This window comes from Aethalodelphis obliquidens, unplaced genomic scaffold (genome assembly GCF_003676395.1).
Source record: "Aethalodelphis obliquidens isolate GAN/ISIS:26980383/991018 unplaced genomic scaffold, ASM367639v1 scaffold42, whole genome shotgun sequence".
Classification (NCBI taxonomy): Eukaryota; Metazoa; Chordata; class Mammalia; order Artiodactyla; family Delphinidae; genus Aethalodelphis; species Aethalodelphis obliquidens.
Window position 1 is genome coordinate 11,940,559 of NW_020837986.1, and position 20,776 is coordinate 11,961,334.

At 45.7% G+C, this 20,776-nt stretch overlaps 1 protein-coding gene and 1 pseudogene across 2 annotated transcripts in view; both read right to left on the minus strand.

The window, feature by feature from the left end:
* Positions 1-1,875: 1,875 nt before the first annotated feature.
* LOC113605319 (ATP synthase subunit O, mitochondrial-like) lies at positions 1,876-2,815 on the minus strand (annotated as a pseudogene).
* Positions 2,816-4,820: 2,005 nt separating this feature from the next.
* The window catches only part of CBFA2T2 (CBFA2/RUNX1 partner transcriptional co-repressor 2), a 170,817-nt gene continuing 154,861 nt past the window's right edge, over positions 4,821-20,776 (minus strand). The window contains exons 8-11 of one of the 2 annotated variants that reach the window (XM_027078590.1): positions 20,027-20,222; positions 17,098-17,166; positions 14,024-14,211; positions 4,821-9,503 (exon numbers count right to left, since the gene is read on the minus strand). In XM_027078590.1, coding sequence (XP_026934391.1) covers positions 9,204-9,503; positions 14,024-14,211; positions 17,098-17,166; positions 20,027-20,222 — 753 coding nt within the window. In that variant the 3' untranslated portion in view covers positions 4,821-9,203. Of the gene's footprint in view, positions 9,504-14,023; positions 14,215-17,097; positions 17,167-20,026; positions 20,223-20,776 lie in introns of both variants that reach the window. The other variant, XM_027078589.1, reaches the window with a different exon arrangement.

Genomic DNA, 20,776 nt, shown 5'->3' on the forward strand with positions numbered 1-20,776 from the left:
AGAAAACAACCACTGGGCACCTGCTTTGTGCCAGGTGCTGGGGATGGCAAAACGTCCAGGGCTGGTGACAGCACCCAGGTCAAGGACAGGCAGAGTACTGAAGCTGGGAGATCCTGACTCCTTCTGCCAGCTGCCACCTCTACCCCTTCACCCATTCCCTGCACCTGCCTCCTCACCTTCCTCCCACCTGTGCTGGTGACTCACCTGCATACATCAAAACCTGTCCTAGGGACTGGGTCAGTGCCAAGCCAGGTGCTGGAGAGTCAGCAACAGTCTAGGTGGCTGCCACTGCCCTCCAGCTCTCAGAGAGAAATATGCACACCAAATCCCCTTAACACAGACCCTGATGGGTCAAAACAAAAGGCCTTCAAGAAGTTATTCTCAGGAATTCCCTGGCGGTCTGGTGGTTAGGACTCTGCGCTCCCACTGCAGGGGGCATGGGTTCGGTCCCTGGTCGGGGAGCTAAGGTCCCTCATACCACGCCGTGTGGCCAAAAAAAAAAAAAAAGTTATTCTCAAAACAAATACTACTTGAGGAAGGCATCAGGTTCCCAGCGGGATGCTGGGACAAAGGTGAGTCCTCAAGGACATCACATATTGGCAGAGAGAAAGAAAAGCAGGTTGTGATAGCAGCCTCTGTTTACAGGGGCTTCCTGGGTGCTAAGCCCTATGCTAAGGGTGACTCCCATATGATCACATTTCACCTCAGAACAGCCCAGTGGTGTAGGCACCATTAGCATCCCCAATTTACACATGAAGAACCAGAAGCTCAGCAAGCAAGTGCTTGCTCTGAATCACACAACTGGATCTACTATGTCTGGTACCAAGAGCTACTTGCCGTCAAACGTGAACATCGCTGAGTAAAATTTCAGGCATACTCTGGTAATGGAAACGCTGGAGGACGGTGGCAGCTTTAACAAAGGAGGGAGTGAGGCCAAGCCCTGGGGCTGCAGGATGGCAGACAGGGCAGCAAGAAGAGCCATGGAAGCACAGCACGAGGTGGAGGGTGGATCTGATGTGGGCTTTTCAGAGCTCAGCCCTTGGAAGGTAGGTGGTGCGGGTGCTGAGTACTCATCATTTCTGCAACTCCCTAGGAGGCACCCAGAGAAAGTCAGTTGAATTCATGGGGCAGATAGGCAGCCTCAGAAAAGGCTGGTGCAAAGGGGAAGGCAAAAGGTGCTGGGGTGTGCACTCTGGATGGGAATCTGGCTTGTGGATGGAGGCAGCAGAGGTAGCAGGTCTGATTCTGTCCACAAGAGGGCGGCTGGCACCAGGCAATGAAGCCGCCCTGGAGAATGGGGGGTGGTTTGTTGCTGGTTCCCCGATGGTCTTGGGAGAGCGGATGTGGAGGACGGGATACATCCAACTCACTACCTTGAAATTCCAGCAGCAGAAACAAGCACAGACGGGCAGGATGAGTTCAGATCGATGCATGTATCATTCTGAGACTGTATCATCTCAGGCCAATTATTTCCCTTTATACTGAGTCAGTAAGTTTTTTGACTGCCTTCTTGGTAAAATTTGAAAGGGCTCTTCCCTCGAAAACTGCCTTCCAAAAGGAACAACTCTTTTTTTTTTCCATCTCCTTCTCATACAGTAATGCTTCACTCATTTTGATTCATCTAATCTGCCATTCAATAGTGCACTATTTCAATGATTGTAATTTCCAGAATTCTATCTTCAAATCTGCCTTAGTCTCTTACTTTTTGCTAATTTTTTTCCAGCACTTTTAGAGGTTTCATAGTTATTTTATATTCTGTGTCTGATAATAACAGTATTGAAGTCCCAGGGGTCTAAATCAAATTTTTTTTCCTGTTCGGGAAGCATTTTATTATTGCTCCAAGTTTAAGAATTTTCACTGACAGAAAAGCAACACTTAGAAAATCTGCATTGCTTTGCTCAGCTTCTGAATCTTGGTTTTTGAAGACATACTTCTCTCTAGTACGGACAATCATTCCACCCATGATTAATGGCTCAATCTTAACTTCCAGTTTCAACACTTGGCCTTTACTTAGAAAGCTCTTCAGGGCCGTTTTTAATTCAGCAAGAGTAGCTTCATCTAAAGGAAGTACAGTGGTGACTGCAAGGTACTTCTCCACTCTGGACACTCATCATAGTAGAAAAGTCAGAACTATGGCTCCAGGGGTATTGTTCAAGCGACCATTTTCAGCAAGCAAATTGATCCAACCGGATGTGAGGGGAGAAAACCTTTTTTTTTTTTTTGGCTGTGCCGTGTACGGCTTTGGAGATCTGAGTTCCCCGACCAGGGATCGAACCCAGTTCCTTGGCAGTGAAAGCGTGGCGTTCTAACCACTGAACCGCCAGGGAAGTCCTGAGAAAACCTCTCTTTTGCTGTCATGTCATTTAGGCTTTTCACCTCAATGTAACACTTTACATAGGGATTCATAATGGAAGCAGCCATTTCAGGTTCCTTCAAGATTTGCGCTACTCTCAACAATTCTTTTGCTACTTGCTCCAGTTTATTCTGTTTAGATGCAGCAGAATAAAGAGCTGTGGCATAGCGACCTTTGATACCATATATCTGAACACAGGTTTGATGGTGGCCTCACAGGCTTGATGAATGGCCTGAGCACAGATCTGCTGAAGCATCGCACCTGCCGGGAGAGCCTGGGCACTGCTGGGGCAGCCTCTTCTCCTGGGCGGCTGTGGGTCAAACCTGAGTTGATGAGAGCTGAGTTAATTTTTTGTTCCTGCTGACTGTTGCTCATAGTGGCTCATTTGCTTGGACATGAACTTTAGTAACTATCTTGGACAATTTATACTTGGTTGATATGTAATAATATGATTATAATATTTTTCTCTGGAGGATTTGCATTTTTGCTTCTGCCCGATACCAGGAGATACGAGCCTGGAATCATCTTAATTTCTCAGTCCAGGGATTCTTTGACCTCTGGAGTAATGAGAATCTGAACCTCAGCTCCAGGAGACAGCAGACATAAAGTAGTCTCTGGTCAGGTTTTCTCTTTCTTCCAGCAGGGCCAGAGAGATGTTCTCTGCTCAGTTCCCTTTGCAGACAGGTCAATTTTCCCTGCTTGCCTTTTCACTGAGGCCAAAGCCAGTGTCCTGGCTTTATGGAGAGGTCCCCGTTTTGTTTCTCTATTTTGTACAGGCTCAAAGCTTAGTGCCACAGGTCCCCCTAGAGGCAGTTAATCCCTCCAGCTCTTGACTTCTTGGAATTTCTTTTGCCCCCAAACAGCAGTTTTCCTCTACTGTACCCAACTACCTTTGTGGTTTCGGCTTACTCTTTTTTTTGTCCCTTGGGGATTTCCTAAACTTTCTCATCTGTGACCTCAGCAAAAAAAGTCAATTAATTAGAATTTATCTGGCATCCAGGTGTTTTATGATAATGGCAAAATTTTCAGCCTATTTATATAGCAAATTTAACATGGTATTTTACTATATTATCCCAAGTCCCTGGGATCATTTTTCCAGGGCTAAGGCAGACTGTGGATTGTTGACTTGTCTACCAAATGTGCTTTTGTGCTAGACTGACAGTCACGAGGCTTGAGATCCTGTAATTGCTGAGTGGTGGACTGCAGCACCGGGCAGCTGTTGAGAAAAACTGGCAGTCGGCACCATCTGCACGAAACAGCTAAACCCACACCTTGCCTTCTAGGGCCAAGGCCAAGGTCATCCTCCTCCCTACCCTAAGATCTAGTAACCAACCCTTCCCTTTGCATTTTGGGGGCCTGTGAAGCAGATGGTGCCAACAAGCCTCTGGCGCAAGGCTGCTCAGAAGTAGTTCTAGGGCCAGAGATGGGCATTCGGGTGACAGGAGTGAGGCTGGGGCCAGGTCCTTGGGAAGTGAGGCCTCAGGTCACTGGTTAGGAAACTGGACTGATAACCCAAGACTTCATATGTACAGGTACACACAGGTGTGCCTGCAGCAACCTGTGTTACATCACAGCCGGTCAGACCACCTCAGAGCCATGCAAGTACTACTTAGGTCCTGTCGGAGGAACAGCAAGCTGGGGGGCTTTCAGGGAAAGCAGTTTGAACACAGGTTTCAAGGATCCAAGAAATGTTCAGTTCTAGAAATCCCACTTTGGAAAATTATCCCAAAGAAATAAATCATGCTAAGGAAGATGTTCACTTCAGTATGTTAGGGAAAATTTGAAAGCAATCCAACTGCCCAACAGGAGGTGAACAGTTAAATTATGGCCTTGAGAGAATTCCCTTGCCGTCCAGTGGTTAGGACTCCGGGATTTCACTGCTGAGGGCCCGGGTTCAATCCCTGGTTGGGGAACTAAGATCCCACAAGCTGCATGGCACAGCAAAACAAACAACAGAAAATTATGGCCTTGATTAAATCACACAATCATTAAGCAAATAAATGAGAAGGCAACAGTGAGCTTATGATTTAGCCTCAGTATAAAAAGGAAATGAATGAATATTCCCAAGTCCAGGTATGTTAAAAACGTTTAAGGAAATAACATAAGAGTTATTAGAAAAAAGTACCTACAGATCCACTACTCTATTTTTCAAACTTTCTGTGGTTGTATTTTCCTCATTAAAAGATCACTTAATGGTGAAGAGTTAACAAGGATTTGGGAGTTATCTGTAGCTGTTGTTGGCACTTGGCTTCCCAGAGGTCCAGAAGCTGGAACCGCCTTCTTAGCAGTACCTCCTGCGTTCATTCCGCTGGGTGCTCTCAAGCCATAGCAAGAACCAGTGGAGCCCCACCCCATCTCTGAAGATCGAGGAACAAGGCAGAGGGGACGCAGAAGCCTGCCGGCAGGACGTCTTACAGAACTACACGCACCACCTTCCCTCCTAGTCCCATTCCAGCTTGAGTCAGAAAAGGAATATAGCCTTTTTATTGACTACTTTAAGTAGAACAAACTAAATACATATTTAACAGTTTTGGTTCATTTATACAGTACATTAAATAAGTTATGCACAGAGTTAAGTAACAAAAGTTCCTATCAGAGTAGAATGACAAAGCACAGAAAAACCGAATCTACCGCATCCCGTGGGTGGTTTCACATTCATCATCCCCCTTAGAAAGCCACGCTCGGAAGCTTAGTGTTTGATTTATTTACATTATTGGCTTTCTTTTATGGACGGAGCTTTTGTAGCCTCATCAGGAACTTCGAAAGCCTCTTAGCCAAACGGCACTTTCAGCCATTCGCCTAATGCTTATTGCTGCTTCTCTCTTGCCAACTCCAGTGCCGGGACGGCGCTGTCCCTGCCAGCTTCCAGCTGCGCATGTCCTATTTGGTATAAGGATCAATGAGTGTACACTGGGCAGCTGTGGGTCTAACCAGATGGGGTAGCAGGGGAAGCTCCACCTCTGGGGCTGTGGAGGCAAAGGGTGGATGCAAGGTCCGCCCTCAGGCCTCAACCTTCTCCTGGCTCACGATGGAAAAGGTCGCCTGCACCATCATCTTTGGAATTGAGCATGTCAATGCACGTGGGCAAAGAGGCAGGTAGTCAACATTTTGGTTTCACAATAACTACAGAGTTGGAAGGGCCCAATTCAACAGCTCACCCAGTACCACACCCCACTCCACCCCAGGCAGGACTCCTTCCTGACAGCTGGCCGGCTGGCCAATGCTGGAACAGTCCAGGTCTCTCTAGCTTTTCTTACATTTGGTTCAAACCTGCCACCACCTAGTTCTTTGTAAATAGCTTAAAAAAAAAAAAAAAAAACTAAGAAACTTGGCTTGGTCTATTGACCTGGGAGCCTGGAAACCAGTGCTGAAGAAAGCCTCCAAGATGAGTTCTATTTTAAATGATTTACTCAATCCATAATCCCATCTACAATTTCCAAGACAAACAGCCACCTGGTCATCATTTATGCTTTCATCCCGAAGAACTCACGACCACACAATTCCAATTGTGTTGTTGAAACTTCAAGCCCACTTGCTGAGATATCTTCTGGAACTACCCATAACAAGGCCTACCCTTTGCAAGCAGGTGACAGCACTGGGGATCAATCTGACTTTGGGACAAGGCTGTACAAAGTAAAGTGTAGATTTGCTGTCTAGAAGCTGAAGATGCTCATGTTGACACCAAGAAGTGAGGAGCTCCTGGTGGACCAACTGGCCCAGATGTACAAAGGTCATCCACACTGCAGAGGGCCCACTGCAGCCGATGCCAGGCATTGACCCATGCTGGGGAGATGGGTCTTGTTTCCAGTCTTAGATCCACTGAGAGACATACCTGACTCGGCACTGTCTAAGAGAAGATGCACTTGCTGTGACCTCAGGGTCGCATGACTGTGCCTGAGCAGATCTGCTAAGGATGCTCCCAAGTGGGGTGCTCACAGCTCAGGAGGAGGGCTGCCTATTCCTGAGCAGGTAGAACTAACCTGAGTCTGTTCTCACCACTGGATGGAGTCAGGCCTGGTGCAGGCAGTGTGGCCCCAAAGGATGATTGAAATTCTGGGGATCCAGCCCTCAAGCTTCCCTCAGAACATTTAAAGACAGCTCCCATGTTGGCCACTTCTGGTCTTCTCTGGCTCCTGCAACCTCTCCTCACCGGGGAGAGGACAATGATGTCCCATCACGTGTCACATCTGCTTTTGGTTTCCAGGATAATATTGAAGAGCCTATGACTACCCTGACAATACCTTCAGTACCACCACTATGTCTTTTTTTGTCCCCTCAAACTATAAAGGTTGATCCTCTAAGCAGTCTATTATTTTAAATCTAATTAAATGAAAGGGGGAAGCCTGAATCTGCACCCTCAACCTGGCAGCTGGAGTGGTTATCAGCAGACACGGGAAACCAAGTGGGGAACCTGGACTCACCCCTGCCCTCCAGTCCCCTCACCCCATCCCAAAATAGTGTCCCTTCTCCTCCTAACCAGAGAGCTGGAGAATTTCAGAAGACCGGGAGGTGGAGAAAGGGACTGTTTACATTTAAATAGGAAGTCTTGGACAGATGCCCTAGCAACCTATGTGTGAAACTGACCAAAATTAATACAGCAAAAGGCCTGAGATCTGAACTGTAGTATGGAACACTGCCTTTCAGCTTGGCCTCTGGGTAGCACATGAGCAAAGCCGTTTAGAATAGCATTACAAAACTTCTGAAATTTAAGCTGTCATTGGAACCACACTCCACAAAAGTCAGCTAGGACCTACCTGCACACTAATCCTAAACCTTACCTGTAGAGCTTGACATCGAGCCCTGACGAACAGTATTCGGTTGGTTTTGGCTCTTTATTCCAACCCGAAAAAACCTGAGCTACCCTGGCTAGTCCTGTGGCCACTGAAGGCTTAAAGAACATGCCTAGGCGTTCATCCAACTTGCCAATGAAAAAGGGAGCTGAGGACAGACCCAGCGGACACCACGAGACACCCTCTTGCTGCAACAGGTTTACAGGCTCAGCAACCTCCTCTCAGGGGACATCCTATATCTCAGGGAAATGTAGGCAACTCCTGTCTGGGGTTCTGATTTCATCTCTGTTAGTCAGGACACCCCGACTGCTACAGCTTAAGGAGTTCCACAATAAAGTAACTATTCTGTTATTCTTTCTCTGGGGATGTCTTACTTTATGTAGCAGAAATCCAGGTATTCTAAAGGTGCCTTATTCTGAGTTTCTTTTAAGACAGAAAATCCTTGGGTAAGGTAAATTAGGGACTTAAAGTTCTTAAAGTAAGATACACCTATATGTAAGGACAACGTTACCTATGCTGATACCTTACTGAGAGCTTTCAATTCACTCTGGCCAATGCACAGAAATTGGCCATCTAAAGCTGAGCTTTCCAGGGCCAGCGGGACCTTGCCGCAAGAGGGCGCTGAAGGCTTGGAGGTGGAGTGGGGGAGGGTCAAAGTCCTTGGGCTCCCAATAAAACTTGAATGACAGGGAAGAACGTGTGTGGCAGTTCCTAACGTTTTAAAGGGACTATAGGTGATGTCATGTTCGGAGAGCTAGGTAAGCAGCTGGAAAACTCCCTGAAGACAGGAAGAAAAATTGGTCAGGCTCTCTCAAATGGTGGTCACAATTCACAGAACTTTTCTTAGCTCAAAGAGGGCAGGTACCAACAAAACAAGAGAAGGGAAACAGATTGTATGCCCAATAATAAATTGATATAGGACATAATGACAAGGTTTGAAGAATTCCTTCAGGTCCAAAAGGGTTGCTCAGAAGTGACCAGGCCTTGATTGGTGAGGCAAGTCGTAGCCACACCACATCGCATCCTGTGGGTCAACTACGGCTTCAGAGGTGCCAAATAGAGACCACGGGAAGAAGATCCACGCAGGGACCTGGACATGCGTGGTCTGAGATAAAAGGACACAGAACAAGACAACTGTGCAAAGAGCCAAGTGGTGACAAAACGTTCTGCATTTCCAATAGATGATCCATTCAATAATGTGATATTAGTTTGGCAAACATGCTCAGAGGGAACAGACTATCCACAATTGAGTCTCATTCTCCCTCAGACCAATCCATGCGCTGAAAACTATTTTCTGCATAAGCAAAATCAAATAAGAGAAAAAAAAAAATGGGTCCCAAACTAAAATAGCCAGCCAGGTTAGAAAATCTTGTCCAAAATGATCTGTGATGCTTGGTGAAGTTTTATTTTTTATTATGGGTTCTTTTTACTGAAATGGTGACTTCTTTCCTGTGGTTTCTGGGAATCTTAAGTCTGAACAGCAGGGTCGAGGAGGGAGTCCTGAGTGCTGCTTTTGGCCTGCCCAAGTCCCCACGGGACCAATCAGTGGCACCTGCTGAGGGTGGGCTCAAGGAGCTGTTAGGGGCAAGGGGAACTCCCTTTGGGAGAGAGGCCTCCTCCCGGCTTGCTATCAGTCTCCAGGCCTCTGCCATGGGAGGACGATGGAGTAGGGGACAGCACATGGGGTGAGCTGCCTCCAGCCTGGCAGGGTTCATTCGACAGTCTGCTGCCTCACGAGGCAGGGAGGGGAGCTGGCGGGCTACACAGAAAAGTGGCCGGCCACCCCAGCTTCAGCTGGGAGAGGAACAAACCAGGAAGCCGTGGAGGAGGCAGCTCCAGCCAGCTGCCTGTGTGCACATGACTTCCCCCAAGGACACAGACGGGGAACTGGGGCAAGTGTGTGGAGAGGCTGGGGAGCAGTGTTTGCCGGGGCTTGAAGTCTTCCTGCCTCCACTTCTCTTGATGATGACCCGACAGCTACTTGCACTGGTTCAAGCAGCCAACCTCCTGTGCAGAGTCTGTCGTGCTGTGAGGTCATCAGGGGGAAGCGAGTCTGGGGCTCAGAGTCCGCTGGTGTCGATGGCTGTCACAGAGGCAGGTGTTGAGGAGCGCGAGGTGGTTGCCGAGGTCTTGTCCAGGGCTGGACTTGGCACACTGCAGTCGGCGGACCGGGCTGAGGAGCCCCTCCCTCCAGGAAGCAGTGGCCGGCTCTGGCTGTGAGGACTCTGGCCGTGCAGGTTCTGGCCACAGAGGCGGTGGTGGCGCTCCCAATCCTTATGCTGGCAGAAAGAGCCGCAGTATCGTGCGATATTGCAGCCACTGCAGGTCTCACTGGCTTTGCGGCCACAGTTCCAGCAGTTCTGCAAGACACAGGCATCCGTTAGCTGCTAGGGTCCTGGGGGGCAGGCTTGTCATAACTTGTCACCTGCACTGTAAAACAGCAGGTGGGGCCGTGTGGGGAGAGAGTGGACTTTGGAGCCACGCGCACCTGTGCTTGCCCTGCCTCTACTGTTATCTGTGTTCTGAGTTTCCTTCATCTGTACAACAGGAAAACTACCTATCCTGGGCTGATGGGACAGTGAGATGAGGGGTATGTGAAGACATTGTAGGGCAGCTGGAAGTCCTGCTAAAGGCATCAATTCATGGTTTTGACTCACATTTTAATCCTCAACGGCCAAACCAAATTCTGTCCCAGGGTTCCCCCATTATAGCTATCTATTCCAAGACCACACAGGTGCTTAGACAGTTTTCTTCCTTGCCCTTCCCAATGAAGAAATGACCTTTGTTGTGTTCACTGACAACACCTGATCTTTAAAAAAGTCACCTGCCAGAGGACCTGGGTGAGTGACCAGGAGGGTGGGAAGCTGTGCTTCTCTCTCTGTGCTCATTCTCCTTTCAGTGATGCATCTCCATCAGAGGTGGGCTGAGGATCATGGGAATCTTTCTGGCTTGTCTGTAGGAGCCCCCTGCAATACCTTAGAACCTAAGGCCCTGAGGTCTACTCCAGGGAGTTTTCCTACTATTCTTTGCACTTTCCTAGAGGAAAGCTCCCAGCACCTGCCCCTTGGTACTTTCCTCCCTGTAGGCTCCTGTGAGGACTTCACTAGTGACACATGAGTGTTCTGCACTTGAGGTCTCCATGACCCACTTATAAGAGAAAAGCCTTATGGCATTGGTCAGGTGAAGCTATCAGGAAAACAAGGCTTTCTTCTTAGGTGTCAGGAAGGACTTGATCAGTCAGCCAGCTGCCCTCTCCCCTGCAAGTTCTCCAGAATGGCAGAAGCCAATCACGAGGCCTGGCCTGACACTCAGAGAAGACAGATACTGTTCCCAATGAAATCAGAACACTTGCGCAAGTGCAAAACAACTGATAAGGGCCAAGAAGGACCTGAGGCCACCTTGCCCACCTCTTGCATTGTACAGGTGGGACACTGAGGGCCAGCAGGCAGGGACTTGTCTGAGGTTATAAAATGATCACGTGGTTATGCAAAGCCTGGAACCCAGACCGCCTGGCTCCACTATACCCAAGGTACAAGTTTAGTTTCAAAAAGCCTTAGAAAGGGACTGCAGATTCCCTTCTAACACAACAGGCTTCTCAGGAAATACACTCTAAGGACTGCCCCAACCTTGCCAACACCAACACTGGAGGACCAAGATGGGACAGAAGTAATTCTGAGGATCATTAAAGATCCCCAAGCAAACTGCATTCCAGAGAATTTCATACTTTGGAGCCTGATAGGCTGACTCCAAACAATGCTTTGGTAGAACATTATTGCTTGTGGGGAAGAACTCAGTTGCCTTCATGGGGCTGCTGTGGAAACATTGGCCTCTACTCCCTCTGTCCAAGTCTGCAAGAACATCTCAAACTGGGGCACAGTATTAAACCAATGGTGCTTTCACCTTGGCCACCGTTACATTTAAAATATTTATTACATGATTGATGGGATACAATAAAACAAGATTAACAGCCTCCCACAGAGGTGGGATCATAGAAATGCAGGAACAATGTGGTTAGGGTCAGAGAAGCCAGGGTGAAAAGGACACTTTACATTCCCTGTCTCTGTGGCTTTTCCCTGATTTCACCAAAAGCCTTTTTGCCAAGAAACATGACAAAAGGTTTATTGTGGTAGTCACCCTTCAAATCAGCATTTGTCAAAGCTGGAGCAATGCATGTGGCCAAAAAGGGCTTTGTAATTAATGGGTAAGGTTATGAACCTTCTGAGTTACTGGCCAAGGAAGTCAGAGATGGGATTCCAGAATTTCCTTTGTCAAGCATGGGCCATCAGTCTATGCCAGTTATTACTCAAAGTGGCCCAGGGAACACCTGTATCAGAATGACCCGGGACTTGTCAAAATCCTTGGGACCCATCCCAGAGCTCCCTGACCTTATTTCAAACCTGGCCTAAAGGAGAAATGATTCCTATCTTATGGTCAACTGCTAGTCCATTATGTTCGCCAGGAAATCCAGGCTGGGGACAGAAGGGGACCTCTCACTTCATCCCTCTACCTGAGGCATTCCAGGGGAGATGCTTCAGTCTGGCCTCAAAGGAGGCAGCTGTTCTGCAAGAGCAAGAGCTGCCACAGCTTACACACCTATGTCGTAAACAACATAACAAAATCCCTTCTGTCTAAACAGTGCATTGCAGTTTAAAAACACTTCCACAGGGGCTTCCCTGGTGGCGCAGTGGTTGAGAATCCGCCTGCCAGTGCAGGGGACACAGGTTCGATCCCTGGACCAGGAAGATCCCACATGTCGCAGAGCAACTGGGCCCGTGCACCACAACTACTGAGCCTGTGCTCTGGAGCCCACGAGCCACAACTACTGAGCCCGCGTGCCGCAACTACTATAGCCTGCGTGCCTACAGCCTGTGCTCCGCAACGAGAGAAGCCACCGCAATGAGAAGCCCATGCACTGCAACAAAGAGTAGCCCCCGCTCGCCGCAACTAGAGAAAGCGCACGCAGCAACGAAGACCCAACACAGCCAAAAATAAATAAATAAAATAAATAAATTGATTAAAAAAAAAAACAAAACCACTTCCACAACCATGATCTAATTATATCTTCCTAAAAAGTGTAAGACCAGCAGGACAGGGGCTGCTACACACCCACTATACAGAGAAGGAGACTGACTCCTGAAGGGTATGCTGCCAGTGTGAGGGGAACTGGGTGGGACTAGCACTTAGGGCTCCTGGGCTCCTTCCGCTATACCAAACCACCTCTCACAGGATGGATGAAAAACTCCAGGGATACCTCTAGATGTCAAGTAGAACTTTCTGAATGAAATGGAAGGAAATCAGCTCTTCTGGTCCAACACAAAATTACTCAGAGCTTAGGCCCTGCTATCCTGCCCCTGTTTTGGAAGGAAGTTTGCTGGGATGGATGCTGGTGTGTGCCTCACCTGTAAGCCTCTTTGTGCATTGCTTAAAATTCTAGCTCCTTTAAAGCACAATGCTATAAATGGAGAGCTGGGATTCAAACCATGCAATCCAGATCCAGAACTCACACTCTTAGCCAAAATGTTACATTCTTTCTTCGGAGAAACACATAGTTAAAGATAAACATAGATATAAAAGTAGATAAATATGGACAAATATAGGTATTGATACGGATGGCTATAGATAAGGAATTAAATACACAACAGAAAAAAGTAGGAGGGGAGAAGGAAAAGGGGAGAGTTAAAGGAAATATTTTCTCACAATTCAGTTGCGAGTGCTACAATAAGGACTTTTTCCACATCCTCTGTGAATGGCAACATGATATTTAGGCATTTTCATCTTCACATTGCCATGCTTAACACTGTAACACTGAAAAAGATCATTTAAAGAGGATGAGAAAATAAAATTTCTGTCATTTAAAAAACAAACCGGGCTTCCCTGGTGGCGCAGTGGTTGAGAGTCCGCCTGCCGATGCAGGGGACATGGGTTCGTGCCCCGGTCCGGGAAGATCCCATATGCCGCGGAGCAGCTGCACCCGTGAGCCACGGCCGCTGAGCCTGCGCGTCAGGAGCCTGTGCTCCACAACGGGAGAGGCCACAACAGTGAGAGGCCCACGTACCGCAAAAAAAACAAAACAAAACAAAAAAAACAAACCAACAAAAAAATCTCAGTTCTTTATAACTTCAAGAGAATATCCCAAAGACTAGATGGGCTCTATCTACTTACAGAAACAGGCTTGTTTCAGGACTTAAAGTTTGTCTTAAAGCTGAAAAGTGACTAAAATGAAAGTTACAGAAAAAGCTCATTACATTCGAAAGGACTGTTATGTTTTTGTCACATGCCTTTTCTTTTCAGTTTGCTGTCCTCATTATGGTACAAGAGTGTCCTGTATAGAAGCATCACCACATCCTGGGGCCGTAGGCAGTCAGGCAGGCCTGCCCGATCTGTCACTTCAATCCATGAAAGGACTATCCTTTCTGTAAACAGATCTGATGCTACAGGACCCTGCATCTCCTTTCTACTCTGGCTTCAGCGATGTGGGATTACGTCAAATTCCCTGAGCCCCAGTCTCCTCATTTGTAAAACTGGACTCCAACAACACCCACACCTCACAGGGTCACTGTGAGGACCACAAAGATCACATACACACTTCGCTCTGTACCTGGCACACAGCAGGCCCACTCAGGCAGTGGTGGTCCTCGTGGTCACGCAAGTCCGCAAACTGTCTTTAGGGTGAGTTTTCAAAACTTAAACCAATATAATGAGCCAATATACAAGAATATAATAATTGAGAAACAAACCTCTCTGGTACTGAATAAAAATCATAATCATCTAGCTCAAGAGCGGACTGTTGGCCCTTACTACCCAGCACTTGAGAGGGAAGCAGTGGGCTTGGTCACTCCAGCCGCCCCAGCCCCAGCCCGCAGCCCAATAGTGCTCTGACCTCCGTCGACTCTTCTTGCTCATTTATGACGAGAAAGGCGTCCTCTGCGGCCTGCCGTTTGACATCCGCTATTGTCTGCTCCATCCGAGCTCTCTCGGTAGCAATCACTTCAAAGGCTTTTTGCTCTGCCTCAGCAACGGCTTTCTGTACTTCTGACATGGCCTGAATTTTCACCTTATTCACAGCTTCTTCTAGAAGAAAGTGACAGTAAAATCAACTGGCCGAGAAATCTTTCCCCTCCCACTCCACATCATTTCTAAGAAGGGACAGAGGTGAAATCTGACGACTTTTCTAAAAATACACAGGGTTGAACTTATGACAGCATTCACTTTTATTCTTATCCTCACTTGTCCATTCATGCTAGGGGCTGGGGAGACCTCGGTGACTAAGATGTATCTATATTCTCACAACTGTGATCAAGTATAAAGGTGGCTGAGGTGCCAAGATACATGTCAGTATAAGAGACAACAGTTTCAAGGGGAAAAGTGGTCAGCTCTATAAGTGGCAGAGGAGGATCAGGAATATGTGTCTTGGTTGAGATGGTAGGTGGAAATGAATTTTTAGAAAGTCTTGCATTCCCCGCTAAGGAATTTGCCCTTTCTTCTAAAGCAAATGTGAAACCCTAAAGGGTTCTATGCACGGAGAAAAGACTGAAGACAGAGATACCAACTGAGAGGTTGGGGCAATAATCTGGCTGATAAAAAGAGACTCTGAATTTAGGCAGAAGCAAGTGGCACAGAAAAGGTGATGAGATAGAATGAGCTGGTACATCTAAGGGTCTGGAGGTGGAGGTAAAGGCGAAGAATGGAACTGCTACGCAATGAAACAGACAGTAAGCAAAATGCTGATGTGAAGGCAAGTGAGAATGTTGAGGTGCATCCAGGTACAAATGACCAGGAGGCAGTTAGGTATGTGAGACTGAACTCAGTAGAGAAATGTTGCCTGAAGATACAGTTCTGGGCTGCTAGGTGCCCTGGGCCTCCAAAGCCCTGTCCAGTTGCCATCACCCCACTTGATTCCTGATCAGTTCCTCCCAGCACCACTGCCCTGCTTGGTTTCATAGGATGTACACTCCAAATGACATATGCTATGCATTTGAGCTTCAGTCCTAAGTCCCAGTGTGAATGACCTCCCTTCTGAGTCCACAAAACTGGACAACTCAGAAGCCTCAGGAAACTCCCTTACTGCTTGGCTCTTGCACATGGCCTAGGCTCAAAAGAGGTCTAGACACAGTGTTGCCATCCTAGAACTTTCCATCATATCGCTCCAGCCAAGAAAAGCAAGTTTTCACCCTAAAGGTCAAGGATGATGCTGAGCTGATCAGACACTGACTCCACTACTTTACTCTTGGTGTCCACGCAGGTCCACTGTGGCCCACCACAGCTACCTTTCATAGACCTCTTTTAATTTCCCAGGTAGCTGTTGAGTGTCTCTTATTGAGCCAACATAGAAATGCTCCTAAGTGTATTTTACCTTCTCAGTTTAAAGATGAATCAGTAAGAATCACAGTTTGGAAATCTACCTTGCTGAAGGTCATCTAAGGTCACAGATGGCACTGTCACAGAACAGGCACTCAAATTTAGCTGGCCCACGCCAAAGGTAGGCTCTTAACCATAGTTAACCAAAGGTTACCTCTCAAGTAGAAAATCACTAGTTATCAAAGAGATCTTGCGCATGGTAATTTTTCACTCTACCTTTACAATTACTAACTTCGTTTCCCACAATTCTACTTCTTGGTAGTATAATATACACATCCCCATTTCCAACTGCAGAGATTTTTCCGAGGCGCTATGTAGTTTTCCAAATTATTTTTAATGGTAAGATAATATTCTGTTGTGGTGCCACACTATAAAATTCATATAACCATTCATGGATATGTGGGCATTTCCTGGGCTGCCTCTCCCTTGCTCCAAGAATACACTAAAAACAGTGTCTTTTTACATACTGCTGCTTTTTTAACAATTTGCATGCCTAAATCTGGATCATTCCCTTTTATTATTATTTTTTAAATTTATTTTTATTTTTTTGGCCGTGCCGTGTGGCATGCAGGATCTTAGTTCCCCAACCCAGGATCAAACCCGTGCCCCCGCTGCAGCAGAAGCTTAACTTAACCACTGGACCACGAAGGAAGTCCCTGGATCATTCCCTTTTAAGATTCAAAAGCATGCCAGTGAAAAATGATTTCAAAATTTCCATGTGTTCATGGTTGGTAACACTTAATAATTTCATATATAAATCTCTGATGAATTATTTAGTGTCATTAACAGGGTCCTCTAAAATTTTGTCAGTAATTAGGTGTTAAAGACTTTGGGGGATAATTGGTCAGGGTTGCATTACCTTGTACTTTCCTGATTGTCAGTGAGAATAAACATTTTGCAATATGGTTAATTTGTTTTTCTCATGAGGTGTGTGTTCCTATCTTTTGTCCATCTGTTTATATTATGGTCTTGATATCAACTGGTATTAACTTTTTTGTAGAAATAAATTTTATCTTAGGAAGAAAACCAAAAACTGTATATTGGACTACAAAAATTTCACTGAGAAAGGGAGGCAAGAAGGAAAAGAAGGCTAGTATTGGATAAGGTAATATTAGGGATATGAGATTAGTGTAATCCCCTGTCTTAACAAGCAGTTCCTACCCTCCCTTATTCTTGTAGAAAATGACACCTACCAAGAACAGTCGTGATGCAGCTAAAGACAGTGAAGATGAAAGGAAGAGCAGAATAAATCAAATGTGGGAGCGTGAGAACACAGTGACGGGAACAGGCAGAAACGAATTAAGCTATACACCCAGAAACAGGGCATATAAATAGGGAAGGAAGAGTCGGTTACTTAACACCTCCCAGTAGAAGGGGGTGATAAGGACTTGGATGGATTGTAGGGAGTCATTCCAAATTCTTAATCAGCAAGTAACATGACAGGCAGTCCAGAAGGTGGGACAAGCTGAAGGGGGAGAGGCAGGAGCCTAGAGCTTTTGAAGAGGAAGTTGTGAGAAAACCACCTTTCCCCCAAATATGTGCTCTACACTCATATAAATTAGTGAGTACATGTGACCTATAAGCAGACAGACATACCAGTTTTTTTCCAAAACTCCACAGGTACATATCCTGTTCCTGGCCTACTGTTGAATTCCCGCTGAGAATCTACAGAAGAGAGAGAAACAACATAGGGTCAGAAGCTGTCTATAATTGACATGTTTTACTGTTGTGAAAAACTTATCAGATCTCTCATTCACCATGTAGAAAGATTCAAACATATACATTCATTTACTGGAAAAAATGTTCTGACAAGGAATAAAATCAGATTATAAACAGTACACTTAATTTTTAGATGCTCAACATTGCTAATCATCAGAGAAATGCAAACCAAAACCAGAATATCACCTCAAACCTGTCAGAATGGCTGTCATCAAAAAGACTGTAAATAACAAACATTGGTGAGGGTGTGGAGAAAAGGAAGCCCTCGTACACTGTTGAAGGGAATGTAAATTGGTGCAGACATTGTAGGAAACAGTATGGCAGTTCCTCGATAAACTAAAAACAGAGCTACCATATGATCCAGCTATTCTACACCTGGGTATATATCTGAAGAAAACAAATACTCTAAATTGAAAAGATACATGCACCCCAATGTTCATAGCAGCAGTATTTACAATAGCCAAGATATGGAAGTAAACTAAGTGTCCATCAACATACAAATGGATAAAGATGTGGTACATACACACACAGGAATACTACTCAACCATAAAAAAGGATGAAATTTTGCCATTTGCAACAATGTGGACGGACCTGGATGGTACTGTGCTTAGTGAAATAAGTCAGACAAAGAAAGACAAATGCTGTATGTTATCACTTATATGTGGAATCTAAAAAATAAAACAAACTAGTCAATATAACCAAAAAGAAACAGACTCACAGATATAAAGAACAAACTAATGGTTACCAGTAGGGATAGGGAAGGCGGGGAGGGGCAAAATAGGAGTAGGGGATTAAAAAGTACAAACTATTATGTATAAAGTAAATAAACTACAAGGATGTATTATCCAACACAGGGAATACAGCCAATATTTTATAATAACTATAAATGGAGGGCTTCCCTGGTGGTGCAGTGGTTAAGAGTCCGCCTGCTGATGCAGGGGACACGGATTCATGCCCCGGTCCGGGAAGATCCCACATGCCGCGGAGCGGCTAGGCCCGTGAGCCATGGCCGCTGAGCCTGCGTGTCCGGAGCCTGTGCTCCGCAACGGGAGAGGCCACAACAGTGAGAGGCCCGCGTAATGCAAGGAAAAACAAACAAAAACACAAGTAGTTTTTGGAGTGGTTTTGGTCCACACTGAGTAGCTCACTTGTTTAGGATATTATGATTTCCTTCTACAATGCATGCAACAAATGTACTAAAAGAGAAATAAACAACGAAATAAAAATACTAAATATGTATAATATGCATAAATAAAGACACTGAAAGATACTAAGTCAGACACATTGACAGTGCCCTGAGAAACCTGAGAGGAGGAAACCCTAGAATCCATGAAGAGGTAAACCTGTAGTAACAATATAATTTATCATCCCAATTGTCCTCATTTTCGAGAGTAAGAGAGGTGCTGGTAATAGTTATGACAGGACGATAGCCATAGTCACCCTAGCTAAACCCTCAATGCAAAGCAATGTTTCTAAACAACACCAGCAAGACCTGTAGTCCTGGTTGGAGAAGAGTCGATTCAGGACCACGCTCACGCTGCACTCTACACCCTCTCACTTGCAGAGCTTCGATGCAAGGTTCGTGATTTGGGTGGTGAACTTCGGGTAAGTTTCTGTGAGCTGTGACAGGGAGTATTTGTGAAGGTTCAGATGGTGAGAGATACCTGAGAATTAGCTTGAGATTCCTTTTAAAAGAATTGTACTACAAGTATTTTACGTCCTGCTGTGCTGGATATTCCACACAATGTTGCTAATCTATGGTTGGCTCAAGAGGCACCTCTGTGGGTAGGGTGGGGGAGAGGAATCCCTTAGTTACCAATGTCTCTGCCTCAATTTTTTTGGTAGTCTTTTTGAGACTAATGGCTGTCTTCTGTGGAACATGCTAGGCTTGCCATAAGAGGAGTCATTCTCCCTGGGGAAAACTGGGAGCTTGAAGTGGGTGGGTGGGGAAAGAATCTGATCACAGATGGCCCCTCATTTAGCCATGCCTTTGGATAGGGTGCCTTTTCAGTTACTAGGTCAATGTGAGGGAACATTTTTGGGGGAATAGCTGTGGTGTCCTGGATGTATCCTGGATTGAGAGCTCAACAATTGTTCATATCTCTGCTGCTTCAGGGTGGGAAAAGGCAGGAAGGCACAATCCAGCTTGGTACAGTAAAACTTTTCATTTTTTGGTCCAGGCAGAGGTTAATAAATGGTAATTTTCTAGATAGGGAATGGGGGAAAGGGGATGGAAGCTGAGGTGAAGCTTTTTAGGGCTACTGTGAGGAATGAATGTGATGTACATGAGAGCCCCAAGCACATTCAGCCAGGCTGAATTTAACATCCAAACATTCTTTGATAATCACTCAGCACTTATATACAGTACAGAGTTGAAAACGGAATAAAATGACATTCTCATTCTATGTGGGGAAGACAGTATTTCTTGAACATGCCAAATACTGAGTCCTTGACATATTTTTTATAATTACCAAGGTCTTTCAATTTCCACAATATAGTACCATCTTCCTTTTAAAGTAAAATATTAAAAGTCTCAAAAATAAAAAATAACAACAACAAAAAAGATATATAAAAAGCCTCCCTTGGGCTTCCCTGGTGGCGCAGTGGTTGAGTCTGCCTGCCGATGCAGGGGACACAGGTTCGTGCCCCAGTCCGGGAAGATCCCACATGCTGCGGAGCAGCTGGGCCCGTGAGCCAGGGCCGCTGAGCCTGCGCGTCCGGAGCGCTCCGCAACGTGAGAGGCCTGCGTACCGCAAAAAAAAAAAAAAAAAGCCTCCCTTGTCAACTGAAGTGATTCTCCCCTTACCATTGCTGAGAGAATCTGCGCTCCCAGGACTGTGCTGCCTGGAGACCAACTCACTCCCTGTTTTCCTCATCTCTGTGTTTTCATTGTATCGTCTTTTCCAGTAGTTGAGTTCTTCACGATCTGATTCCTGACAGCGCCTCAGGACTGCCATGGAGCGCCTTGTTTTCTCTACCATTTCCATAATGCAGTTCAGGGCCTGAGCCAGGCAAGAAGTCAGGCAGAGTCATGGGATGAGGACATTCATACAATCAACATTGAAAATCAAGGACAGGTAAACAAAATATAAAGAATAAAGGTTTAAGAAGCTTACAGATTTAGCAATATCAAATTTATATTTAAAACCTTTCTTATTATTTCTCTTTAAATATATACACACAATTTTTAAGATTTCAAAATAATACTTTTTGGATTCTTCATGGTTGAAGCAGCCAGTTTCATCACAATATGGTTCTTTATAAAGAGTGTGGTGAAAACACATTATATCTCTGCCTAAAGCAGAAGATTTATATAAGAATGCAATCAGAGAATTACATTCAGAGACAACATCACTCAGGAAGGAAAAGCTACTCTATGTATATTTCAAGCAGGTATTACATCTTCTCTTCCTTTTTTAGTGAGAGGGAAAACTCTCTTTTCCAATGGGGCAGAGTTTGCATTCTGTGCCAGTATACTAATTCTCATTTGTATTTGGAGAAGCTCCATTTATTTAACACTCCATTTATTATACCAGGCCCTGTGATAAGCACCTTG